This window comes from Cynocephalus volans, chromosome 18 (genome assembly GCF_027409185.1).
Source record: "Cynocephalus volans isolate mCynVol1 chromosome 18, mCynVol1.pri, whole genome shotgun sequence".
Lineage (NCBI taxonomy): Eukaryota > Metazoa > Chordata > Mammalia > Dermoptera > Cynocephalidae > Cynocephalus > Cynocephalus volans.
The window spans coordinates 3,857,116-3,885,015 of NC_084477.1; the positions used below are offsets into that span (position 1 = coordinate 3,857,116).

The 27,900-nt window shown below is 38.9% G+C and overlaps 1 protein-coding gene across 1 annotated transcript; it reads left to right on the top strand.

The window, feature by feature from the left end:
• On the top strand, positions 1-27,516 carry KMO (kynurenine 3-monooxygenase). Its single transcript, XM_063082887.1, has 15 exons — positions 1-42; positions 2,090-2,159; positions 2,475-2,572; positions 3,766-3,855; positions 8,795-8,843; positions 12,019-12,106; positions 13,490-13,655; positions 16,905-16,976; positions 17,749-17,870; positions 19,866-20,013; positions 21,773-21,830; positions 23,956-24,038; positions 25,255-25,356; positions 25,447-25,506; positions 27,361-27,516. Exons 1-15 carry the CDS (start codon positions 1-3, stop codon positions 27,514-27,516), a joined length of 1,404 nt encoding a protein of 467 aa, XP_062938957.1.
• The last annotated feature ends 384 nt before the right edge of the window (positions 27,517-27,900 follow it).

The window sequence follows — 27,900 nt, forward strand, 5'->3', positions numbered from 1 at the left end:
ATGAACGCCGGTAGAACAGACAGAAAACTTGACAATAGTCAGGTATAATGATTATAATTACTAGGAGCAGAAGGCTTAAAACGAAGAGACAGGTAGATGGAAAAACATTATAAGGTAGAATTGGAAGAACTTGGAATGGATTGGATGTGGGGTATAAGTGAGAGAGAATTGCTACACTCCTAGGTTTCTAGTTTGAGCAACCAGATGGGTGGCATATCATTCACTGACACAGGGAATATGTGGAGAGAATTGACCAGACGGGAGGTGAGGACCACAAGTCTCACTTTGGATCTGTTGATTTGGAGGTGCTTTGAGACATATAAGAAGCTACATCAATTAAACGTTTGTTTGCATGAGCTTTAAAAAGAGATGTGGATAGGAGATATAAACTTTGCATTGCCATGGATATAGAAGACAAATTAAGATTGATGAAAAAAAATCCTTCCATAACCAAAATAATTCTTCATGATCTCAGAATAGAGAAAGATTTCTTAAACAAAACACCAATGCATTAACAATAAAATAAAAGATTGATAAATATGGCTACATTAAAATAAAGGCTTTTCATCCTCAAAACATTCAGTAGCGTTTAGAAAGCAAAGCATAGAACGGAAGAAGATATTTGCAACATTTAAAAATGACAAAGACCTTGTATCCAGAATCGACAAGTAACTCAAAAAATCAATAGAAAAAAGGCAGACAACCCAATAGCAAATGGGCAAAAAATTTAAACAGGTAATTTGCAAGAGGAGATCCAAATACCTAATTGATATATGAAAAAGTCCTCAACCTCTTTAGCAATCAGGTATACGCAAATTAAACTCCCAGTCTTACCAACTTTACCTGCCCCTCCCAAATATTTAAATGTTTGAAAATGCTAGCAAAGATGAACTTTCAGAAGCCGCTGATGAGGAAACGTGTTAGTACAAAATTTTGAAACAGTTTGGCATAATAAAAATGAAAGTACAGAGACCTTTCTTTGATTAGAGATTCCACTCACATGCATAAAATCCCAGAGAAAAATCATTACATATATACATACCAGAACACATGTACAAAAATGTTCTTTGAAGCATTATTAATCATATTCTAGACCAGAAACAACTCAAATGTTCTTTGATTGTAGAATGGGTAATCTGTGATATTTTATGCAATGAAGAATCATACAGTAATGAAAATGGGTGACCTGAAGTTAATGTGTAATCATATGAATGAATGTTATAAGCACTAAGTTGTGTTAAAGAAGTAGGATGCAAAAAAATACACAGAGTGTGATTCTAATTATATGCTTCAAAAATGAGCCAAATTATATTACTTGGGGGTATATACATACCTAAAAACTGCAAAGAAGCAGGGATGGGTTATATAACAAAAGTCAGAATAATGTTTACCTCTAGGTAAGAGGGAAAGGATTGTAATTAGGAAGAAGGTGGGTGGAGTTATGAGGAATTAGAAATGTTCTACTTTTTGACTGGAGTAGTGGTTAAAAGGGTTATAAGATTATAAAATTTGCTTTATTTTTTCTCTGGAGAGAAAAATACCTTGTACTATATAGGCTGTAATACTGAGGTAACCAATTGACCTTGTTTAGTAAAAATACTCCAACACAATGAAAAAATCAACTAGTTATAGCATCCAATTTATATATACAGTTCAAATAAAAATATATGTCATTTGCTTTAATGTATGACAAGTTTAATCCATCAGCATTTATGAAACAAAAGCTCTATTTATTAGCATTTACAAAACAAAAGCTGAAATTTTTCTTGTTTCCTTTCTAGAAAAGTTTGTTTTCTAATTATTCTGTAAACTGAACGTATTTTATATTCTTTCTGTTTGAAAGTTATATCTCACAGTAAACAGCAAAACAGGAAAAGAAAAAAAAATCTACCTCTGAAATTATACCACTAAATCTTGAATTCGTCTTACTATTTTTGCAATTCGTACCTCCCACCGGTGTTTGAGTAAGTCAGTGTGATAAACGAGGCCAGTAAAGTATAGCCACACAGGATGTTTCATTTTGCCACTAAGAATTCCCTATATTTGTGGAATCAGATAAAGATACGAAAAAAATTGTTTTGATTCCTAGGTTGGATCATTAAGTGCGTGCTTCCTTGCGCAGAGGAATTTCCAAGTTGATGTCTACGAAGCTAGGGAAGGTAAGTCACTAGCAAATATTGTGAGATGTGGGTCTCATTGTTTGATTTCTTCTTTTTCAGATTTTCTAAATACAAAATGTTTTGAGTAAAATAATTTTTTTTGAAAACAGAACTGTTAATTTTTTTAAAACCTCAGCTAACTACATCTAATTTAATACAAATTTGCTACTACTAGCGTTTTCGCAGGAAGAGTTAACAACTTCTTTTAATTTGGCTGTGAATGCACTGACGGTTCAGGTGCAGTCACGTGCATCCTGTATGAGGGTATGTGGAGGTGTGTGTAACGGAGTCCCTTCCCTGCTTCCCATGTCTCAGATATTCGAGTGGCTAAATTTGCACGTGGAAGAAGCATTAACTTGGCCCTTTCTTATAGAGGACGACAAGCCTTGAAAGCCATTGGCCTGGAAGATCAGGTACCTCGTTAATGCATTTTCTTTATAGAAGATAATGCCTGATGGTTTCCAACAATTGCATGGTCTTGATTTCTCCCTGGTTCCAAGTACCGTTGAATGCCAAAACCCTCTGCATGAAAACTCGTTCTACAAGGATTTTCAAAATTCTGAATTTGACAAGAGGGTGAACATCTGACAGTTGAGGCATGGCAGGGGGACCATAGCATGGCAGGGGGACCTTGAAGTCCCCCCACGATCGCTTGTGACGCTGGGTTCTCGACGGGATGGCGGGTCTCTCCCTACAGAAAGTGGGAGTTGAGATGTCATTGAGGATGAGAGGAGGCAGACAGACTCCATGCTTTGGATGACACAAGTCCATTTTCTGTACTCCAAAAAAGCTCTGAAAATAGAAAGATTTTTATCACTCATTTGGCAGCAAAACATGATCTGATATGAGACTCCAGGGTGTGTTTAAAATCCCATTTAGTGTGAATAGGTTTTGCTCCAAAAATATTGTATTTGATTTGAGGGTGGTGCCAGACCTATGTGATACCAGCCTATATGCACTACACTACCTGTCTAAAATTTGAACAATTCTGAATTCTGAAACCAGCCAGCCCTGCAGATTTGGATAAGAGATTGTGGGCCCGTGGTAGATTTTCCTCTTATGGGCTTGACACTGTAGAACATCTCACTGTCTGTCATGTAGCTTGGAAATGTAAACAGAAGAGGTATATTTTCCCTTCTACTTTCTACTTCTTTCATTGCCAATGTGTCTTGGCACTGATAATATAAGTAAATAAGAGTGCTACTTGCACTCCCACAATATTCTTCCAGACCGCAGTAGCCATGTGTAAGAAAACGCTCTGCACTAGGTTTTAGGAGCCCTGGGTTTTCCTTCTCATGAGGTCCCTTTTTGTCATCATGAAAATGTCACTTAACATCTCTAACAATGAACCACTTTCCTCAATCTCTGATATGTGAGTCAGATCAGATAACCTTTGTCTTAAGATCTGAGGTAAAAAAATAAACAAAAATTTTTGGGAACACAGTGTTCATTGAATGAGTTTCTAGCATACTGGGTTTCCGTAGTCCTCTACGATTTTAAAATTAATTTAAAAAATTTGAAAATCACATTTAAAAGTCAATATCTATCTTATTTGCATAATGCCATGTTATAGTCATTGAAATCAATATTTCTGGTTTTATTTCAGATTGTATCTCAAGGTATTCCCATGAGAGCAAGAATGATTCACTCTCTTTCAGGAAAGAAGTCCACAATTCCCTATGGGACGAAGTCTCAGGTAGGTTTACCCTGGAAATAACTGTGCATTGATTGTAACTTGCCACTTGCCTTCCTCCCTAGCCCTGTCTTTGACATCACCTGCCTTGGTCTAGACCCTATGAACATATATGCTAGTTAGCAAGTTAATTCATAGGAGATGTTCAAAACAGAGCTCTGACTGTAAAATACATTCAAAAACTGTTGGTTATTATTGTTCTTGTTGTTAGGCTGTGTATTGCAGGAGCCCCAAATCTGAAAGGGCACTCAGTAGTGTTTGCCTATTCCAAAGAACTCACCCAGGCCAATAGGTGGAGACATCAGTTTATTAGACTTACAGGAGGTGCTGACAGCAGCTGGTCAGCTGGAAATCCGCACTGCCAGGGGTAGGTACAACAGTTACATAGTGAACAGATCAAAGTGGAGGTGTAAATCATTTGCATGCTTACCTGTAGACCCTCACCTAACTCAGAGCATGGGAGATCTGGCTGAGTACATCAGTTAACCTACTCACTACCGTCCTGGCACCAGAGTACTTTAACATCAGTGTGCTAACTCATTTACGTGCTAATTCACTTACTCAGGGTTCCTGCTTCCTCCAATCTTCTGTTTGTCTTAAAGGACATGTGCCTTTCCTTGGGTAACTACGTTGGCCAGGAGTAGTTTCCCAGTGGGGAGGGTGAACTCTGGTGTGCACGGGGAGGAGGAATAGGTCTATGTCCAGCATTTACCTTACAGGCTGTTTCTTGCTGCTTTGCTCCTGCTGCCTGACTGCCTGGGATGCCCTTTTCCTCCCATCCCCTTTTCCATTAAATAGAGAAGATGATCATGGTATTAATTGTCAAGGGTAATTTGCAAGAACGACTCTAGAGGGTTCTATGATGTTGTTACCTTCCCCTAGCTTACCCTCTTGCCCCAAGTTTGCTTATCATAGAATTTATAGAATGATCCAGAAATACTTTCAGTGCTGCATAATTTCTAAAACAGCAGGCCAAATGGTGATGTAGAGTTTACAAAAGGAAAATCATTATCCTGCTTTGTGTTTTCCTTATGTTTCATGTAATAACGTGCACAACTGGCAAAAATATGTATTTTTGTCTAATGACAACTTCTGAGTTTGTTTCCTTGAGAGAGAATGAATGCACCCAACATCCATTAACAATAGAAAAACTCCAACTTACTTTACTGTTATCCAGTAACACCGTATTTTATTCAGCACAGGGCCTGAGTGAGGTTGATATTCCTCAGAGCCTCTGAGGCTCCCTTCGCAGGTAGATCAGCGCTTCTCAGCCTTGCTTGGCATCTTGTTAAAATGCAGAGTCTGATTCAGTAGGACCAGGTGGAGGCGGAGGCATTTCTAACAAGCTCCCAAGGGGTTTCCTGCTGCTGTGTCCTGGACCACACTTAGGGGAACAAGAGGTAAAGCACATGGGTTCATGGGAACAAGGTCTTTGTGGATCTTGTGATGATAGACGTGGCTGAAAGGTAATTCCAACAACTACGGGCTTTGAAGTGGGGGCAGGATCAAAATTTTATATTTAATGGCTTTTTGAAAATAGTAACCTGCTCATTTTGGCATTGTAAAAGCGTGGGTACAGAGTCTTAATGCATGAGCCTGGCAAGGGGAAGGAGGGACAGGAATGAGCCAGCCTTAGGGAGATAAACGTGTTCAGATAATTAACATATCCTGTTTAATTGGCCGCAAATCGAGCTAGGTGCTACAGTAAAGCCAAAAGAATGGTCTCTCCTTAATGGGCAAGTAAGATTTACACATGCAAATCAAATGTAAGTTTTGCATACTAAATGTATTACTGCAGAAAACAGTAACTGTCCTCCAGCAGGTCACATACGGAAAGACTGACAGTAACCAAATTCATTGCAAAAAACCTCAGCTGAGTGATGGCACAAGAGCTCAGCTGTGTGGTTCAGACAAGAAATACTATCATGGTTTAGAGAGGGAGAAAAGTTTTAGTTTTCAGAGAAGACTTTACAGAGTGAGACCTGAGATGGGCATTTTGTTTAAACCCTAAAGAAGCAGCGAAATAGCGTTGTCCCAATCAAATGGGGATCCGTCTATGGAGGAAGGTTAGGTGAGATCCGGATTTCGAAGAAATGGAAATTGAGAAGACTTGTGATTACACGTTAGCATCACAGAATCTTCCAGTGATGGGCAACCTTAGATTCATTGCATCCAACCACTTTGTGTTCTAGACAAGAAAACAGGCCCCAGGACTTCCATGAGAGTAATATCCAGGGAAGAATGAGGCAGGTTTCCTCCCAGGGAATGGCCAGCGGAGCCTGGTGCAGGAGGCTTGGCCAGTGCTGCTTAGTTACACTTATTTATTTATAGGTTTTACTAAATTGAGAGTGACTCGTCATAATTGTCTCACCATTCTTTTGTATTAACATGGGTGGTGAAGATGACCGGCAAGTTGTCACCCCCAAACCCCCTCCAGAGACTGAGCCATTAAAGTGTCCATCCATGCACAAAGGAGCAAGAGATGGTTGAAGTATCAGGGGAGCGAAATGAGGAGAGTCAGTCAAACCCGAGACTGAAATTGGCTCCTTCACCCCATCACTGTGCATGTGAGAGAGAGAGAGAGAGCACAGTAATTCCCCAGGAGGGTGAAAGTGCCGGTGGGAGTTCCCAATTGGGTCCTTTAATACACTACAAGAAGGGGGAAATGACTTCTCCCCCATATTCCTGCTATTTCTGGGTTCTTAAGAACTGGGTTAATACTATATTTATAACCACCCCTCATTTTTCAGTTTTTGCAGCATTATTTTTATGTCTCAGTCGAACTTGGGGGCCTCCTTGCCCTTTAAGAACTACATAGAATTGCTTCGAACTGCTCAGTTCCACAACCCATGGAAGCACAAAGCCATCCCTGTGACCCCAGGATTCCTTCAGGTCCCAGGGAGCCTACTCCCTTCTCCTGGCTGGCCCTGTCTCTTGGCACCCCGGTCCCTCCCACCTGGCATTGGCTGTGTACCAGACGTGCAGACTTGAAGTCCACCCCCTTCACTAGTCTCCAGAAACAACACTCAATGGAAAGGCACATGAATCTGCTGAAGACCTATGGGTCAAGGAGAGACCACATTGTGCATAGCACAGCAAACAATTTAGACATCCCTCCTGTGCAAAACTCAACCTCCAATATCTTTTCTCACCCCCTTCTCTGGCCTCCTTCCTCCAGCTGTTTGCTTCTCTGCCCTTTCTCCCATGAGGCAACCAAGCTCTTCCTGTCTTGCTGGATTCTCCCTTTTCCCTCCCCAATCGCCCTGGGAATTGTCAAAATATTCTCTAATACACAGAGCAGGTCAGAGCTCCCCAACTGTTACTCCTAACCTATGCTCAAAATAGAGACGTGGTGCCCCCCAACTAGCAAGCATTCTCCTTTGAAGGCATTGGGGATAGAGGAAGTAAACATTTTTTCCTAACATACTTGAAATGGCTCTACAACTGTGTCTTACAAATCTCCAAAGGAGTTCACCTAATGTCTTTTAGTCTTACGATTATTGTCTCTTTGGTTATAAGGGCCACTCTTGGCTTGTTTACTCTTATTCTTTATAAGATCCACATTTTAGAATAGCTGTTGGAGAAGTGCAACTTGATGGGAGGGACTCAGACCTTTGGGTATGATATGACACTGTCCAAAGACGCGTGGAGCAGACTAGACAGGGCACCCTGGTGTTCCTGCAGCACTGACGTGTCAATCAGTTGCCAGATGATACAAGCGTCATCCAAGCCCGAGACCTGATATGGAAAAGAATATTTTCCCCATGTAAACAAATCTTCATAATTTGAATGTTTCCTAACATACTTTGAATAGCGAGGTTTCCATGGAAATGCAGTAACTAGTGACAGAAGACTGGGAAACAACTATGAGGCAGTGAATAAAGGGGTCATTTTAACTTAAAGCACAGACAGGAAGCTCCTCTTCAGTCACTGCCACTTTGCTGTGACCGAGTTATTCTCACACCAAGTATAGATTTAGCTGTTAATGTAAAACTTCTACTTTGGGGTGAAGTCAAGTTTCCTAAGTCAGCGTATTTCTGTGAAAAATATTGTGATGCTGCATGATTTGGAAAATGGCATGCTTTAAATTTTTAAAGCTATAGATCCACCCTGAATTGCATGGCTGCACTATGACTTGTGTGGGCCCCAGAGAGGGACTTTTGCCTCCATGAGCGTCTTTTCCTGTAAAACAATAAATATTAAAAATTAGATTTTATGAGTGCATTAGTATAAAGATGAATGTAATCCGGGCTGGATTTATTATTCCTATTGTACTTACTTTTTTCCTTCTGGTTTTAAAATAAACTAAAATTAAGACATTTTCATGGGCCCCTAAAACTGTGTGAGCCCTAGGCTCTGTGCCTGTCTTGCTTGAGGGGAGGGTCGGTTCTGCTGAATTGTCTGATAATTATAAGACAATTAATTGTCTATAATTGTCAGAGACAACCACCACATGTCCCAGCAAGGGCTGGTCGTATTCCTCTAAGCTCCATACCCAACACAACTGACTAACACACATACACTTTTCACATGAAATGAACCCTCCAAAGTAATCTCTTTGGAAAATAGTACATTATTCTAGTGATGCTGTCATTACTGAAGTTTTTCTAACAGCTAAATTTGTATCTAAGACAAAAATATGACGTTTATGATCTGTTGTTAAAACAGAACTATCTTAGTGAAAATAGTATTTTGGCTATAAAAGAAGGGTTTGGTTTTTAATAGTATCAAACTTTGAAAAATCCTAAGTTAAAACTTGGGCATTGTAATTATATTATGTGTATTTGGTTAAAATGTGTCTTTTTAAAAGCCACTTAGCTAAATGGTTGTAAAACTAAGCTTGCAAACTTCTGCTAAATAATAAATATTTCCTCTCTCTTAGTAACTTAGAATTATGTTTGTTCATTCTCCAGAAACCATTTCTATTCTATTTTTCTTGCAGTATATTCTTTCTATAAGCAGAGAAAATTTAAACAAGGACCTATTGACTGGTAAGTTCAATTCACCAGCTTCTTTACCAGTTGTCACTTTGAGTAAAGCACTTGAAACTAATCTTGTCACATGATTTATTGGGATTTGCTCATTATTCCTCTTGGTGAGTTATAAAGAGCAGGGCTATGTATCTTACAAAGTTGAGAATCGTTTGGTGTTGACTTCGTATGGTCTCCTAGACACTGGAATGAATGAACTCCCACTCTCTGATGAAGACCTCACAGTCTAGCGGAACAACAAATATGCTCAAACAATGTGCCAAGTGACAAAGCAAAATTAAAGCCTAGATCACTGTAGTTTTTCCTCCTCTTCAGCATTAGTACTAAGCAGATTCATTCCCAGCAAAGCATGCCACTTAAGTACTTCCACTGTCTTTTAAACCAATCCCTCAGCAGCCTCTGATCTTCGGAGAGCAGAGGTTCTGCACGATTTATCTTTATTTCTCTACAATTCCCTCACAGAGTGAGTTGGCAGTACATCAGGTTGAATTAAATTGGATTGAATGGGGTGGGATTATATTGGATGGGATTGGATAGCACTGGACGGAAGAGTGCAATGTGGAAATTCACTTAAACTGATTCACCAGGGACTTAAAACAGAGAGTTTAGTGTTTTCTTAATTTCATTTCTTTGGATGACTACATGGGTGCGGTGGTGCCAGTTTGCTAGATATCTTCACGTTGAGCTCAAGAAAGCAAATGGGCCACAAAACAGCTTTTAAGAAAAGCAGCCTAGCAAAACGAAGACAGCCTCTCCATAGCAACCTCTGAATTCATTAGGATAAAAATAATAGCAAATATTCATTTCAGTACCAGGCCCTATGTTACGTTCCTTATATACATTGATTTGCATAACCCTCCAAACGACTATGTGAGGTGGGAATTATTTTTATTTCATCTTTAGAAATGGTGACATTGGAGCTTAGAGAGCTCAGATATACTATTAATAAGTGGTAGAATCTGGATTTGAACTTGAGTCTCTTTACTCTAAAGTCCATGGTTGTAACTACTACAGTTTCTGCCTCCAATATTATATGTACCATCTGCTAGTACTAAAGAGCTAAAATACAGGAAAAGTACAGTCTTGGTGCACACATCAGAAGTTCCCTTAACTATCTTTCAGTAGAAATGAGCTGCACAGCATGCAATTTCATAAATGACATAAATATGTCAATAAAAGGAATGCTGAATCTCTTGACTCCTAGACTTTGTTTGGCATATGAAATTCTTTATTTCTTTGTACAGTGTCAAGTGCACGAGTGGTTCATTACACATGATCAATTAATTATAAGTGCTCATTTGTCCCTAACTGAACAACTACCCTCTGAAAACATTGTCACTAAATCATTTCCCTGCATCGGCATTTCATGAAGGATTGTTTCCTGGCTCACTATTCTGTGGTGTTAACAATTGTTCAGCAAAACAAAACAAAAAGGATATGTGGCCAAGTGAGTTTGATAAATTCTGCATCAAACAAGTTGTAAGTCTTGTCTTGCAGTACTTCTCAGGACCTTTAGCACAGTCTTCTGCATGGCAGACCTTCTAAAGCAGCACTGTCTAGTATGTGGCCACAAATGCCACCTGCATGTGTAACATTATGTTAACCACGTCAAAAAGCGTAAAAAGAAATGAGTGAAATTAATTTTAATAAGATATATTAATGTAATATATCCAAGATATTGTCATTTCAATGTGGAAGCAAGATGAGAAAGCTATTCTTGAGACATTTCTATTCTTTTATATATATATTTTTGTTCTAAGTTGTCAAAATCCATTGTGTGCAGCACATCTCAATTGAGACTAACCACATTTCAAGCTCTCAACAGTCACAGGTGGCTTGGGGCCAGGACAGCCCAGCCCAAGGGGACAAGTGTATTCATCATGTCTCTACTGTCTTTGGCCATGGAACAGTTTTTTTAGGGAGCTTATCCCAAGACTAGTGTTCTGTGGAAAATTCTTTGGGATTTAATAGTATGCATTTATGTGGATAATAAAAATAAGATAAAATAAGACAAAAAGTTTATGCCACAAGCACATTTTGAGTTTGTTAAAGATACTCTTAGTGTATCAGGTGAGCTCTGGTTTCTCCCAAGTTATTTGTCAAAAGATTTTTTTATGTGTAGATAAGTTTATTTGATTTAGGGTCTCTCAGATTTCAATATTCTAAAACTTCCCATATCCAGGACGCTTAAAATCTTCAAACTCCAAATGAAACTCAAACAAAACAGAAGGAAATGAAACCTGACATGAAGAGGAGAGAGAATATTGAGCTGGCTTATTTTTCCTATTTTTTTTTTCAAATTCAACATTTTTTAATTTAATTTTTTTTGATATGTAAAAATCTGTGCGTAATTAATGTACACAACCTGATGAGTGTGGTACTTAGATTTTTACTTTGTGTCATCTCAGGGATCTTACCTCTCCTTGACTACTCTATCATAAGATGAAGGGTTTTGAACTAAATCAAGTCTGAGGTCACTTCCTGCTCTAATGCCTGTATTCTGATTTATATGTTTAAGAACAATAAATCATATTTTCCTGCTATAAGAAGAGGATGATTAATACTTCAGACAATGGAATTCACTAAATTCTATAGATTGCTAGCAGGCCAAACAAACAAAGAGAAGCACGAAAATAATTTGGTTCAATTTATTGAGACTTTTTCAAAGCTTCATGCTCATTTTTCCCCCACTCCAGTGTTTGAGTCCAAAAAGACTTAGTATCAATTGTCTCTATGTGTGACAACTCGAATCGGAAGTCCAGAGGACTTGCTAAAAAGAGGTATAGAGACATGCATAACACTAGGAAAGAAGTTTGGCTCAATATTTCCACTTGCAAGTAAAGTCTTAAATTAGAGGTGAACTTTGAAATATGTGACACTTGCTTCTTTCCCACCGTGCTAACAATTATAGCGATATAAGAGTTCATACATGGGATTAGTTGGATTTTTTATTTTGAGAAGAGGATATCTGATTTTTATTCATCTGTTTTACTACCAAATTGCACTGGAATATTCGCCAAACAGTTGTCCAATGACCATTTAACAAATTCATTTTTACATTAGCAATAAATATCTCTGTCATGTTGTTCCCAGAAAAGGATTAATATTTCAATCAGATTAAGTGACATAAGATGGAAATTTCATTTCTGTTTGCCTTCTTTCTTTGTTTCCTCAGCTGTTGAGAAATTCCCCAATGTGAAGGTGCACTTTGGCCACAGGCTGTTGAAATGTAACCCCGAGCAAGGAACTGTCACAGTGCTTGGGTAATCACGGGGCAGGCTTTGGCCTGGAGTGGAGAATGGTATTTGTACACTTTGTTCTTTGGCTGTTTTGAAAGAGTTAAATGATTACTGAACAGGTAATACAAATAGTTTCTAGATTCAAGAAATTTTAGAGTGAAGCTAGGCTCTAGCTGCCTCCTGAATGCCAACGCCAGCGATTCTTAATTCTCAGGCTGACTTTCCTTCCTCAGTGTCCAGCCACACTGACGACCACATGTGGCTTCCAATTCTCTCCTCCCTTGGAATAGGTGACCCTCCATGACTCTGCTTCTCCTGTCCTCTTTCTGGGTGCTATTTCTCTGCCTCTTCCTGGCCAATTCTATTTCCTCTAAGGTTCCACACCCCACTCTTGGGCCATGTCATAGATTCACAGTCATGGGTTCAACAACCACTTGTAAATCCTCGTCTCTATATTCTCAACCTTTATCAAAGTTCTAATCAATTAATGTTAATTTCCCATCTTTGCAGGTACAACTTGCCATTATTTCAAAACACATCTATAACCTTGATCACCTATTTCTTCCAAAACATGTCGTATTCCTGACTTCCCTGGCACTATTGCCCGGATAATTAGAATCATTTGTGATGTGTCCTTTTCCTATTTTCTCCCATTGCATCTATAAACACCCTGCTGGCTTCAGCGTCTGTCTCCCTCCTTCCTGCTGTGCGACGGTGCACCAGGCTCTCATCCCTGCACAAACAGTTACAGTCACCCTGCCCCTGTCATCCCCTCGCATCTGCATTCTGCCTCCTCTTCAAATGGCCAAGTGAGTTTTCTTAAATTACCACTCTTCATACACACATCATCCCCCGATGGAAAATTTTATTTTTTTCTTTTGCCAGAATAATGTATTCTAACACTTTTGTTGTAACATCCCAAATTTTCTTCTGCTCTTCTCCCTTTCCTGTCCTCACAATATATTCTTTTCTTCTGCTTATATTCTGATCCCCTCTGCTCGAGCCAAGCACATTGATCCTAGAAAAGCCTGGGTGACAGCCCTATGGTCGTTCATACATTCATTCATATGCTTGAAATGCACCAATGCGTTGTTCATTCAAATGCTCTTGGGACGCCTCGCTCTCCACGTGGAGAGCTCAACTCTTTGTCACACTTCCATGGCATAGCATGTCCTTTATGAATTGGTGTAGTTGTGTGTAATTCTCATACTCACAAGCAAACCCGCGATCGAGACAAGTGTCTTCATCGTACTTTTGTCTCTCTCCACTCAAAGCTCTAAGTTGGACATGTGGAAGTGAGTTTTCTGAGTTGCCCACTGAGCCACTGCCTTTCATATCTAAGTAAAGGTACATCACCATTTTCACCACTAGACTCTTTTGGGGGGGATGGTTTATTCTGTTTTTCAGATCTGACAAAGTTCCCAAAGATGTCACTTGTGACCTCATTGTAGGATGTGATGGAGCCTTTTCAACTGTGAGAAGTTACCTCATGAAGAAACCCCGCTTTGATTACAGTCAGCAGTACATTCCTCATGGGTACATGGAATTGACCATTCCACCCAAGGACGGGCATGTGAGTTCTCTCCCTTTCCACCGCCCTGCCCTACATATCCTAGCGTCGGGGTTCTCAGTAGCATGTCTTGACCAGTCTCCAGCTCTGCCACAAGGACTTTGTAATTAATAATAAGTTGGATGTACAGGTATGCCTTTAAAAACATCCCTCTCACGCCCATACCTTTTGATATGCTTTCTTGAGTGGGAAAGGAGGAGAATTACAGCCACCCTCCTGGAAACACACAGGCCATTTGTATTACATAATAACACCGTTTGTCTATGTTCCTGCTGTGGATTGATTGAATTCTATCCCCAAAGTTCATGTATTAGAAAACTTAATTCCCACTGTAACTGTTGAGGGTTGGAAATCCCATGATGGTAGTTGAAAGGTGGAGCCTTGAAGAGGTGATTGGACTGCAGGACCATGTCGTAGTGTGTGGATTCATAATGGTGGTCAGGGGTGTGGTTCTGAGGGCTTTAAAAGGAGAGCACATGAGAGGTGAGTCTCTCTCTGCCCCACCATTGTCTGCCATGTAAGATCCCTGGGTCACTGTCACCACCACCAAGACCCTCACCAGATGTGTTCCCTGCACTGTGGACTTCCCAGCCTCTGCAACTGTAAGAAAAAAAATGTGTCTTATTTATAAATCATCCAGTTCCAGGTACTCTGTTATAAGCAACAGAAACAGACAAATACAGTTCTCTTGGGAGACAGAAACAGGATGGGAATCAATGTCCCAGTAATACTGACAATGCAGATTTCTTATAACCATGATTAAATCAAATAAAATTTAGTAAACAAAATGACTAGTAAATTGCTGCAAAGAGGTGTCCACTGTGTTTTTCTCATTCCCTGGTTCCCACTGTAAACTGTATGTGACTGAGGACAGATACATTGTATGCAAATTTTTGTATTGTCATAAGCAAATAAATGTAGGAACTTGTTAAGGAAAATTAAAATATTAACAGAAGCAATAAGGATATTGGCTTACAAGTAAGGACAAGTAAATAACATCGAATACTTGATTTGCATATAAGACATTCTTTTTAAAGATACCGATTTAATCTATCCTGTCTGAAATCCTTTCATTGACTTTTCTGTGTCTTCCTCCTGGTCAAAAACGTATTCGCTAATTTTTCAGTGCGTGTTGTATGGTTCTCAGGTCGTTCCTGTTCTCATGGTCCAGGATCTGATAATTATGGATTATAAAAGAATAGAAGTCTGTTCAAAAATTGTCCCACACTTAAGTAGAATTGTGTCTGCTAAAGTATATTTAAGATAGCCATTTCTTTTCTAGGTCTACATAATAAATAGTAATAATTAGCAGTTAAAAAAAAAAAAAGCCTAAAAATCTTCACTCTTTTAAGAAACACTGTTTTGACACAGCAATGTGACCCAGACATGGGAACATTTTGACCTGGCCCAAGATCAATCCCATAAAACTTTCTCTTTTTTTTTTCTTTCTTTTTCTTTTTTGTTAATGTAATGTATGCAACAGACTCTTGTACTCTGTCTCTGCTGGTTGGAGTGGGGGTGAGAGACTGAGTGAATGGCTTTTGGGAATTGCCTAGGAGGCTCATCTCAGAGCTGCTTTTGCAGAACCAGCAAACTATTTTGGTTTAGATGTTATATTTGGAGGAACTTGTGTTGAGGGGACCAATAGAGTCTATACTGAGCCTGGCCTTGAAACTGGTATCAGATAAGAATATTTATTGAGAGCATGAAAGGTAATAAACTGAAAACTTAAAGCGTTGTTTTCTAGGGTCATGAAATACGTGCAAACATCAGAATGTTCTTAAGATCATATTTGCTTTCTTGAAATGACACATAAACCATTCTCCATGCCAATGAGGAAGACAGGAGGTGTATATTATCTTCCAAATGGTTTTTAATCAGCAGTTTCAACCTTTACTATTGCAGTAAATGATGAACAAAATTGGTTTTAGCTGTCATTTCTCTCTTTCTCAGCTTTGTGAGTTCTTAGACGTGGAAGTGGTCGAAACACAGCAAGAAGGAAAAGTTAGGCTGTTTGCCTATCCAGGCTCGTCCCCGCACTATCCACCTTCAACACAATGCTCCTGAGGCCTCCTCCACTGGGTCCAGAAAGTTCTACCCCTGCCAGAAGCCCCTGCCCTTCATTTCTTATCTAATCTATACAAACCCTTCATTTCAGCCATTCTTGCCCCACAAGTTTGTACCTGCCAAGCTTTTATTTCCTTATACTTTTAACTTGGTACCGAACCACCTATTGTCTTCTGGGCATTTCTATTGTTCAGGAGAAGTGGTTTGGTGTTTTATGTTCCATTTTGACTATTCAACTGCACTGTAAGATCTTGGAGGTCAAAGAGTGAAACTTTTACTCACAGCCTGTCTGTGTCAGGCTTCCTTTGGGGCTCTGGGACTAAAAGAACAAGACAGGCTCTGTCTCTTCTCGTAAGACACAAATAAGTATGACACAGTGTGAAAATGTCAACTAGAAGACTAGCTGTTCTTTCAGTGTTCTTCCTATGTAAGAGGTACACTTGAAACATGCTCTCTAAACATTCGTAGAAAGCAATTCAAATTGGAATTCGTCAGCAAATCAATTGCATAGTTTTATGCATATAATAGCCCTGGGAACCTCAAGGGTTTGGACCAACTGGTCTTTGGGTCAGCATAGCCAAGCAATCAGTACTTACCCAGACTGTTATCGTAGGCGTTGCAGAGGAGTCACTTAAAGAGACAAGGCTTCTCTCTACTATTTATGTTGTAGGAAACAAATGGTAAGAGGCTTGTTTGTAAAATTTTATTTGGCCCATGAAATTAAAACTTAAGGCCTTTCTGTTCAGTATAGATAAGTACCCAAATAGGGCAAAAAATAAAATAAAAAAATTATGCACATATTTACATACACACCTACTGGTATATATTTTATATGTATATATGCATATATATATTTTATATATGTATACATTTGTATCTTTTTATCTATATATAGATACGTGTGTGTGTGTGTGTGTGTGTGTGTATGTGTAAAGAGAGATACAGAGAGAACATATTCTTAGTACATGTTCTCACATCTTGAAATACACCTAAGGTTGAGATTATAAAGACAGAACACAAGAGTATTTTCTAAAACAACTTCTACTTTATGTAGCAATAGATATGTATAAGACCATGCATGATATTGGTTTAAATTACTGTGGAAATAGTTATAAAGTCAAGTCAGTTTTATAGATGTGCTATATTAAAGCTAATCAAACATATATGCTTTTTTCCCCCCTGCAGTATGCCATGGAACCTAATTATCTGCATATTTGGCCTAGAAATACCTTTATGATGATTGCACTTCCTAACACGGTAGTATAGAATTTCTTACCAACTGTAATTTTGCATCTATAATTAATGTCTTTCATTGCTTTTGTAGTTAGTATGTGAATATATACCTTATTGTTTAATCTATTTAATGATTATAGCTTTGAAGCTTTGGGATTACTGAGGAAAAGCCTGAAGAAACCTTAATTACTTTGGGAAGGAGATTTAACTCACATAAATGAATAATAGGGGTTTCTGTGTGCTGCTACCTGTCATTTTCACCGAACATGGTGTAAGAGGAAATACACCATCCCCCCCATAAGGCCAAAGCAATTTAGGTTATGTATTAGGAAGTACTTCCAGCCTTTAAGCTCTGCAGGACATCAGAATATACATTATAAAAAAAAATAATAATAAAGCATGGCTTTTCTTTCATTAGGAGCTTTTCTCCTGGACAGATATAGCTGTTTCTCTGGTTGGACTTTTTCTTTCTCTTGCTACCTGTCCAGTGCCTATTTAATACTGTCTGGAAAGGAAAAAAAAAAAAGAAGAGAAATCAAACCCAACCAACCTATCAGTAATCGAAGGAGGTAGTGTTTGCTTGGTGAAAATGGGGAGTTTATAGTGTAGAAATTCTCCCAATAACCAAAGATGCTGGGGGCACCCCAAGACTTGGCAGAACTTTTCCTTGGGAGTGAGAGAACACCCACTTGGATGCCCTTCCAGGAGCTCCCTGGTCACCGTGGGAGACCCTGCAATTTGGAGACCCCCTCCAGTGCCCCTGTCCTCTCTCACTCTGCTTCTCATCTTCTCACAGAACAAATCTTTCACGTGCACTTTGTTCATGCCCTTCAAAGACTTTGAACAGCTTCTCACCGGGAGTGATGTGCTGAATTTCTTCCAGAATTACTTTCCAGACTCCATCCCTCTAATTGGAGAGTAAGTTTCAGAATGCTCAGTTGTGCCTTTTGCACCCCTGGTCTGAGTTATTCCACGTTCAGATAAAGGTTACGCACCTTATTTCAGGTTTGGTTAAACTTGAGGGATTGTACAGAGACCTGGGCAGAAATCTACAACAGGGCAAAGTTGATGTTGTGCAATGAATAGGAATTCTGAAACAACCATGCCATGGCCAGTTTCTCCAGGAAAAATGCACCACCACTGTCCCTAGGCTTGATGTATTTTGTGCAGGTTCCTCAGGCCCTTGGGGTTCAGCATGCCATGGAGACCTCTGTACTTCCATCTACTGGTAGGTGCAGAAGTCTCTGGCACAGCAGATACATCTGCAGCCTAAAGTCTCAGATCCACCACGTACTGGCTTTCTTATGTTTCGGGAACCTCAGGGGAAAATGTTGGTAAATAACAGTACCTGCCCCAAAGGGTCGTTGTGAAGACTACATGAGATCATGCCTAGAAATCACTCAGCACAGGGCCTGGTGCATGTTGAGTTCCCCACAACTGACAGCTAATCGTATTCGTGTCTGGTTTATGATGTGCTGCTCCTCTGGCCATGTCACTATCACCCTCCACATGGACTCCGTCACTGGTCTCACTCAGTGCCTCTGCTCCAACTGTCCCTGCCTGCTCCATGACGTTGTCATGGAAGCAGCATGGCGCTGCAGATAGAGCCTGCCTTAGTCAGTTCAGGTTGCTGTAACAAAAATGCCACACACTGGGTGGTTTACAAATGACAGAAAGTTATTTCTCACAGTTCTGGAGGCTGCGAAGTCCAAGATCAAGGTGCCGGCAGATTCAGTGTCCGGTGAACACCCACTTCCTGGTTCATAGAATTGTCTTCACATGGTGGGAGAGGCATGAAATCTCTGTGGGGTCCATTTCATAAGGGCACTAATTCCATTCATGAAAGGTCCATTCTCATAACCTAAGCACCTCCCAAAGGCCTCACATCTTAACACCATCACATTGGGGGTTAGGATCTTATGTGAATTTTAGGGGGAAATAAACATTCAATCCATAGCAAGATAAGATTTTAATACTGCTTCTGCCCCTAGTTCCTTAAGTCTCACCTTTAAAATGGGTATCAGAATACCAACCTTTTAGGGCAGTTGTGAACATTAAACGAGTCAATTATGTAAAAGGGATAGCCCACTGCTGGCCCATAGCAGGGCTTTCAAAAATTGTTAGTTTACATCCTTTCCTGCAGACTAATTCATTCTCTATTGATCGCTGCTTTTCCAATCTTGAAGAGAAATCTCTGTTTGCACACCAAAATTAGCCCTTAGGTACTTTTTAAATTTGTTGGATGGCTATTTCTTGCCTCTCCAGCCAGATTTAACATCCTTGAGGATATGTACTGTTTTTCAACTTACAGTTTCTCCAAATGCTTTATAAAGCATTTATAAAGCATCTATAAATGCTTGATAATTATTATATTTTTTTGTTTTTTTACTGTAGTCACCATGTTGTACAATACATCTCTTAAACTGATTCCTCCTGTCTAATGAAATTTTATATTCTTTGACCAACATTTTCCAATCTCCTCAAATACTAGTTTTATTAGTATTGTCCATTCCCATATATATCAGGAGCCACATTAATTTTAATTTTGGTTTGTGGTAGTTTAATCAAATGCACAACAGTATTTGTATGATTTTTCCGTGGAAGCCTGAAATACACCATTGTATTTAAAAATTTCGTGATCCATGCATATGATGATAAAGTTTTCATGACGCATGGTACAGAAATATTTCTAATTATTCCAATGCAGCCACACCTGTTCTTTTTGGATGTGATTTGACATCGTTGCAAAACAAGAAGGTAATTAGAACAATGTAGTTTTAAGACTGGAAGAAACTTCAGTTTTCCTGGCATTCTTGTGTATTTTTTGTTGAAATTCTGTGGTGATAAGAAAGAATCCAGCAGTGTTCAATACCCATCTTAACGTCTTTACGTTCTGATTATTTTCTTCTGAAGGCAAGCGCTGGTGCAAGATTTCTTCCTGTTGCCCCCGCAGCCCATGATATCTGTGAAGTGTTCTCCCTTTCACTTTAAATCCCACTGTGTGCTGATGGGAGATGCAGCTCATGCCATAGTGCCATTTTTTGGGCAAGGAATGAATGCGGTGAGTTGTTTTCCCCTAGGTAAGTCCCTGAAATATTTTTGCATCGGTCTCAACTAACTTAAATAAAACATATGTCTAAGACTATCGCCTTAGAATCCCTGAGTACACAATCAATTTAACAATCAGATCACTTCTTTAACTAGACGGGTCACCGATTCTAGTCAAGATTTGGATGACTTGATCCAATAATCCAACGTAGAAAAAGCATAAAGCATCCCATAGTATTCTGCTCAGTTAGAAAATGTACCAATAGCTCCAAATTTGGAAACGTGGCTATCAGCAATTCAAGACAATTTCTATGATATATTTTTTCTGGAGATTATGCATAAGAAAATCATGTTAGCCTCAAAGAAAGAAAAGAATCTCAAATGATCTCTATCTTCTCTAATTTTTCTTTCCAAAGAAAAGGGAGACACGATTGTCAGAGTTAAATAAAACTGTGAGGCAGGTTAGATGTTGAATGCTTCTGCCTTTTTGGAAATTTTACTCTTCTAGCTAGAAATAAATTTCAGAAAATATGTAGTGTTCAAATATTGAACATGGATTTCAAGGAATCCTAAACTAATCGTTTGTGTGTGTGTGTGTGCGCACATGCTAATAGCTTTATAATCATTAGTTATATATTGTTTTGGTGACTGGGATATATGAGGGTACTTCAAAATGTTCATGGAAAGATTTGTATTATACTTTCATTCTATTTTTCCACGAACTTTTTGAAGTACTCTCATATTCCAAGTAAAACTAGCTTGTGAATATCATCAATTATAATTTCCACAAAGCAGTGGTAAACATTTTGTTTTATAAAAACATAAGAAGACATCAATTGTAGCACAGTGAATAAATGCCCAGGATCTGGCATTAGAACGCCTGTGTTCAAATCCTGACTCCAGAATTTACTACGCAATATGTTTTTACACAATTTATCTTTTACTCAACTTATCTTTTACTTCCTCAACTGTAAAACTGGAATTTTAATAATACCTACCTCAGAGATGTGTGGAGAGCGAATTAATTAACTTAAATAAAGAATGTAAAACTGTTATCCTAGACCTATATGCTATTTCTCATTTCTAAATTCCTATAGCATTGAGTATATAACTTGACACTTGCTTATAAATTTACTTGCTTCAAATGTAATCTCTATAATTGATGTAAAAATACTTAATTTTAAACATATTTTTATATCGCCTCTAAAACTATAGTTTGAATTCCTAGAAAACAGGAAACATAGCTTTTGATTTTTTAAATTCCAAACTGCATTTATCAGAGTACTTTACTAATTTTGCAGACTTCTTGTTATTGAAAATTTGCTTTAATCTTGAGTTACAAGAAGTAAATTAATATGGGAGTAGTTTTATCCTATTATTAAATTGCTCTAAATGTGAATCTGAGCTGAATAGTTTAAATATAATTCTAAAACTCATGTAGAGCAATATAATTATTCCTTAGAGAATAAATTATTCTTTATAGAAGAAGCAATACAATCCACCAAAATTACAACAGTCATTTAGAATTTTGGTCTAATTCCAAGTTGTTATAATCAATATATGTACGAATTGGGAGAAGACAACACCATGGAGCATGCAGTGGATGGTCTTTTGTAATGACAACTAAACACCAGCTGGACACCTCAGCTGCTGGCACCGGCTGAGGATAAATAGCCTATGAATTACACTCACCGATAGAAGGTCTGTTCAAAATTGCTAAGAAGTTTTTGTTACTTCCAGCTTATTTTTTGCCATTTTTACAATTGTTTCAGGGCTTCGAAGACTGCTTGGTATTTGATGAATTACTGGATAAATTCAATAACGATCTTAGTAAGTAAAATTTCTCAACCGAACCTGGACTAGCCCTGCTGAATGATTGACTGTGGGCCTATTTCTGCTGTGCAAGGGCCACAAACCCATGATGTGTATTCTCTGTTCAGAATTACAAATGTCTCTGTTAACAGCCTGTGCCACTGTTGTCGCCCATATCAGACAAAGAGCACCCAGGGAGGGAAACAGTTTCTTTAAGGTTTGTACATGGAGGTCCCTGCAGTGACTCACACAAAAATAAAATTTCAGAGTATCAAAGCTTGGCTAAGATACGCTCCTTTCTCTCCTTTTTCAACCTAGGTGCTTTAGTCCATTTTCTGTGGCTTATTACAGAATACGTGACACTGGATCATTTATAAGAAAATGAAATTTATTTCTTACAGCTTGGGAGATTGGGAAGTCCGAGGTCCAGGGGGAACATCTGGTGAGGGCCTGCTTCTTTGTGGGGACTCGCTGTGCAGTGCTGTGGCAAATCAGGGAATCACATGGCAAGGGCTGAGGAAGAGCTTTTGTCATGTATTCATTTGCTCTCCTTGTAAAGCCACCAGTCCACTTCCAATGGGCCTCAGGTAAAAAAAAAATCCATTAACCCAATGGAGGTATAGTCCACTTAAAGACTCCACTTTTCAAATGCGATAGGCAGATTACCCACCTTCTTAACACGGTCACTGTGAGGATCAAACTTCTGTGAGTTTTGGGGGACATTCAAACCATACCACTAGGCAACACCGCCTGCCTGTATCCCCTTTAGCACACCCTCAGAAACGTTCACAGACACTCCTGTGTTTTCTTGCCTTTTTGCCCTATCAAAAGTTGCATCTGATACTTCCATTTGCCTTTTGATTAAATCGATTCAGTCAATATATTAACTTTACAAACATTGAAGTTTTAAGTTTTTATACATAATTCTGGAATTAAATGTGTATGAGTTTATGTATTTTATATATACTATATATTATATATATTGAAGTGCATACATATAATATACATATTTTGAAGTACATATTATGTACTTCAAAAAGTTTATGGAAGGATTCATATTATTTTCCAGTTGTATTTTTCCATGAACTTTGCAAAGTACATATATACATGCACACACACAATTTATATACACAGAAGAAATTAAAAACACTAACACGAACTGGATAACTTTCCCTGCTCCCCAGCATAAAAAGCCTGGCATAAAGTAAGCTTATGGTAAATGTTTTTTATGGTATTATAGGAAAGTCACTAGACGCTGGTGCCTGAGTCTGAAAAGACCATAAGTGTCCTGGGAAAATTTCTTCTGTTTCCTCTCTTCTTTGCCATCATGTGATTGGTTTGCTCAGGATGACGGAGGTGGATGTTGGGTTTATGTATCAGAACCTACAGTCAACACTGGTTTTGGGTACTAGACAACAAAGACCAACCAATAATAATCATGAAGAATAATCATGACTAACATAACTGAACATCTTATATATGTTGGGTATCTTGCTATTTTTAAATGCGTTGTCTCATTTGGTGAAAACATGTGAAAACATGAGACATAGTACCATTCTTGTCCCCATTTTACAACTGGGGAATTGAAAGTTAGAGATGGTTAAGTAACTTGCCCAAACTCATGTGGCTAAAAAGTGGTGAGGCTGGGACCTGAACCCGATTTTTCTGACTTTAGATATGTTGTCTCTAATAACTAGAGTGGTTTGGCTTTGTGAAAATAATACCAGTTAGTCATTCATTTGTTGAATATTTATTCAATAATTACTATCTACCAGGTTAAAATTTCGAACATGAATAAAACATGGAGCCTACTTCTAGGAGCTCACAGAACAACAGGGGTCATTTACAGTCATTTCCATGAACCATTTTCCATTTGTGAAATAAGGAAAATAACAGTTTTACTAATCAACAATTAGTAAGTTGTAATACATAGTAACTTTAAGTTTTATGTAATCACAACAAGAAATCCTCTACGTGTATTGCTCAGTTGTCAGATTGCTGGTCATACAGAATGGTTATCTGTTGTTATAAAAAGATTAGAGAGAACATCGGTAGTGAATATACCATTTAATTTGACCTGTGCAAAGTCCAGCACATTTTTATAGACTGTTTTGGAAAGATGTATTATTAAATTTCGTTCTAGGTATGTGTCTCCCTGAATTCTCAAGATCTAGAATTCCAGATGACCATGCGATTTCAGACCTATCCATGTACAATTACATAGAGGTAAGTGAGAAGGTCTGGCTTCATTCCGTTAGATGGTTCACTGATATTCTAACAAACGTTCTTTTCTTTTTCTTTGCTTCAGCCCCATTTCATGCATGTTGCATAAGAAGACTAGGTACAGACAAGAACACACGCGCACGCACACACACACACACACACACATGCACAGAGCATTCCTTAGACATGGGTGGGCTGCGAGTATGTAACCAGGAACAAGGCCCACAAACATCATCTTTATCTACACTTCAGGGACATGTAAGAGGTAACAGAGATGACAAAATCTCTAATAATTCACAGGTTCAAATTTTAGACACTTAGTAGAGTTAGTAATATCCTATTTTAATGAAAATATAACTTTAAGATTTGTTAACGTATTTAGAAAATCTAAGAAATGTTAAATGACCTTTCCACTTTTAACATTATCACCTGCATATTTAGAGTAGCATTAAATATCCTTTGGTGCCTTACACACTGAAAAAAATGTATTATGCCAAAGAAATTTATGATCAGAAAGATTAGTACTTGGAAGAAAAACACATGAATTCCATTTTGAGCTAGTTGCATGAAAAGCTCACGATATATTGTTGTTATGATAGTTTTTAAATAGTCAAATGAAACGACTTACAAGATAAATTTAAGGAAGAGAGCGACTAGCTGTTTTCCATTTCTCCTGAAGATGGAGAGAAATAAAGTGGACTTCAACTTGAACAGAATTGTATTATATGAGTGAAGTGAGTTCTAGGAGCTACTGAGAGGCTTTATTAATATATCTTGCCCGAGTCTTTCAAAACAGGACAGCTAGCACACAATATTTGTCCTGAATACAAACTTGGTCAAGACAGACATAGCTTTCAACAACTCCTTGTTGCCATAAACAATATGACAAACCAACCAAAAAGCAACAGAAATTAGTCAAATCCTTGGACTCACAGATCCAGTTGAACCAACCCTTTGTTGAAACAGAGCTCCTAAATTGACCCCTGAACAAGACAGTGTCACCTAACAGGGTCTGTGTGATCGCTGTACATTTTCAAGGTAATGTCCTGTACTGTTGACACTTGCTAAGAGGCTTGACAGTGACTATGACGGAAATGAGAACTTACTTGACTACTTTGTGTTTAGGATTCTGGTGACTGGGAATGAGGAATCACAATAAGTTGTACTAAGCAAACAGAGGTACTTTGTTAAAGATATTCTTTGACTCATATTCTCGCAGATGCGAGCACATGTCAATTCAAGGTGGTTCATGTTTCAAAAGACCATTGAGAGATTTCTTCACGCCATTATGCCATCTACGTTTATCCCTCTCTATTCCATGGTAAGGTCTGGATTTAACACTTTTCCTCATTTTAATCCTCTGTTTAGCCATTAAAGAATACACAAAAATACTTTTGAAACTTCCCTACAGGTCACCTTTTCCAGAATAAGATACCACGAGGCGGTGCTGCGCTGGCGTTGGCAGAAAAAGGTTGGAACAGTTCACACTTAAGAAAAAACCAAAAGTGATGTGTTAGAGTGTCATAGTGTTGTGGTTATGTTTACTTCGGGCAAATACAGAAATGATGGGACAGACACCAAATGTTTGCCCTTCAAGTAAAAAATGTCCTGAGTACACAGATGGCAGGAGCCTACCGAACATTCCAAAGAAGGGACAAAGAGAGGGAGTTTTTGAAGGGAAGAAATTAGAAGAAAAAAGCAACTGATGCTAATATTTCTCAACTTTTTACTTTATTTTGGCAATGTGAATCATTCTTGACTTTTGTTTTGTGCAATATGTGTATGGTTCTAATTTGTAAAATTGAACAGAGCTGATTCACTTATAAAACAATACCTAATTTCGATGTAATGCTACGATACATTCATTTTGGGCAGTTGACCCAGAGATGCCATTAAATGGAATTCAGATTCCTCATCTTCCACTTTGGGAATTTTACAACTTCATTCATTCAACAGATAGTTTTATTTAGTGCATAGACATTGAGCTGGACATGGTAATGAACAAGACGAGGTCCCTACCCCTCATGTAGCTCAGGGGACAACTGCACTGGAGAGGGATACACTGTCTGTGGGGACAGTGGCCAGGACAGGTGAAGGCTGAAGAAATAGGAGGCAGCACATCCGTGTGAGAATGGCCAGAGCGGAACTGGAGAGGTAAGCTGGGCCTTAGGCATCTTGCCTATTACCTTGAGAGAAACAGGGAGACTAAAGGAGGCTAATAGATGTGGGTCTGCATTTTCTTTTTCTTTTTTTTAATTTATTCATTTTTTATGAGGAGAGGAGATGCTGGAATATTTGTTTTTTCCATTTGAAGAGATCCACAGAGGCAGAAATTTTTATAGCTTGAAGTTTCAGAAATAGTGCAAATGCTGAAACCTGGTCCTGAGCACATGTTCACCTCGATGACTGCCCCACCTTCCTGGTCAAGAACTGGACCTGTCTTGTTGGAATACTGGAGCTAGAGTCTTAGATCTAATGGGGAAATTAAAGCCAGGGATGCCAGTAGGTTTGCTTGATCAGCTCCTCAGCTGTTGAATCCAGCCAAGGGAATGCCTCTTCTAGACTAAGTCAGTTTCTGAGGCTGGAAAGTCCAAAGTCCATCTGGTGGTGGCGACAGTGACCCAGGGGCCTCACATTGCAAGACAGCGGAAGCAGAGAGAACAGAGAGATCGTGGGTGTGGGTTTTAGAAAGCTTACTTTGCTGTGTGGAAGGAATCAGGATTTATCCATACAAAGATGAGTAATACAAGGTCCCTGCCCTCCAGGAGCTGGAAGTCTAAAAGGGGGAAGAGTCAGTGGCGGGCAGTTAGAATGCAGTGATAGAAGCAGACCAGGGTGGTCAGGGGTGCACCTGACCGGAATGAGCCCCAGGCAGTTGTCTTTGCACTGGGGGTGTTTAAAGTCTTTGGGTGACTATCTTCTCAGTCATAGGGGCCACCAGGCTCACCTGGAGACTTGGTGCGACATCTGAGAAGTGACTGAATTGTTAGTGGCCTCGGCACAGTATGCTTCTAAGACAGAATTTCCAGCTGCTTTTCTAAACTGCAGGGTCTTTTTATGGCTGTACAAAGGCTGACTGCTGAGAATTCCCATACAAACACCTAGGTTCATGAGGTTCTTTGGCGAGAGGGCGAAGGGATGCTCCCAATTCTTGACCTTATCTTGACTTCATCAGGTCTGTACCTACTGGTCATACAATGAAATTGCTGTTTCAGGTTAAAGACCAAAGAGAAAACTGTATACTCCTTTGTTGATTAAGAATGAAGTCTATTTCATGATTTTAATCTCTGGACAAAGGAAATGAAAGTTCTTGCTGTCTTTACAGGTGATAAACAAAGGTCTCTGTTTCTTCGGCTCACTGATAGCCATCGGTAGCACCTATCTGCTTGTGCACTACATGTCACCGAGACCTCTAGACGACGTAAGAAGACTGTGGATCTGGATCACTCACTTCCAGAATACAGGCCACGTTTCCCTGTAGACTTCATGGAATCACTGGAAAAAATTCTCCGTTTTGTTAGCAGATGATATAAAGGTTCTGAGGTAGCAAATGCTTGATTTCTCTGTGAACAAAATTAATGATCAAAAACGTTTCCATCATCATTTAATTTCACTAATGGAAGATAGTTGTCAGCTTAGAATTAAATTCAATGAAGAATTTCTCTGTGTGTTAATTGCAATTATGGGGGGGGGGGGAATCCCATTTTTTTAGGTTGCAACACACAGCTTCCCCAGCACATCATGAACGCTCAGGTTGCGTTGTTCTAAATCTAACAGTGCAATGGCTAAGATCTCTTTCACTTCTCAAAAAGTAAGGCCCCAAGACAGTGATCACGATTTTCCTTTAAAGGACATAATAGCACTC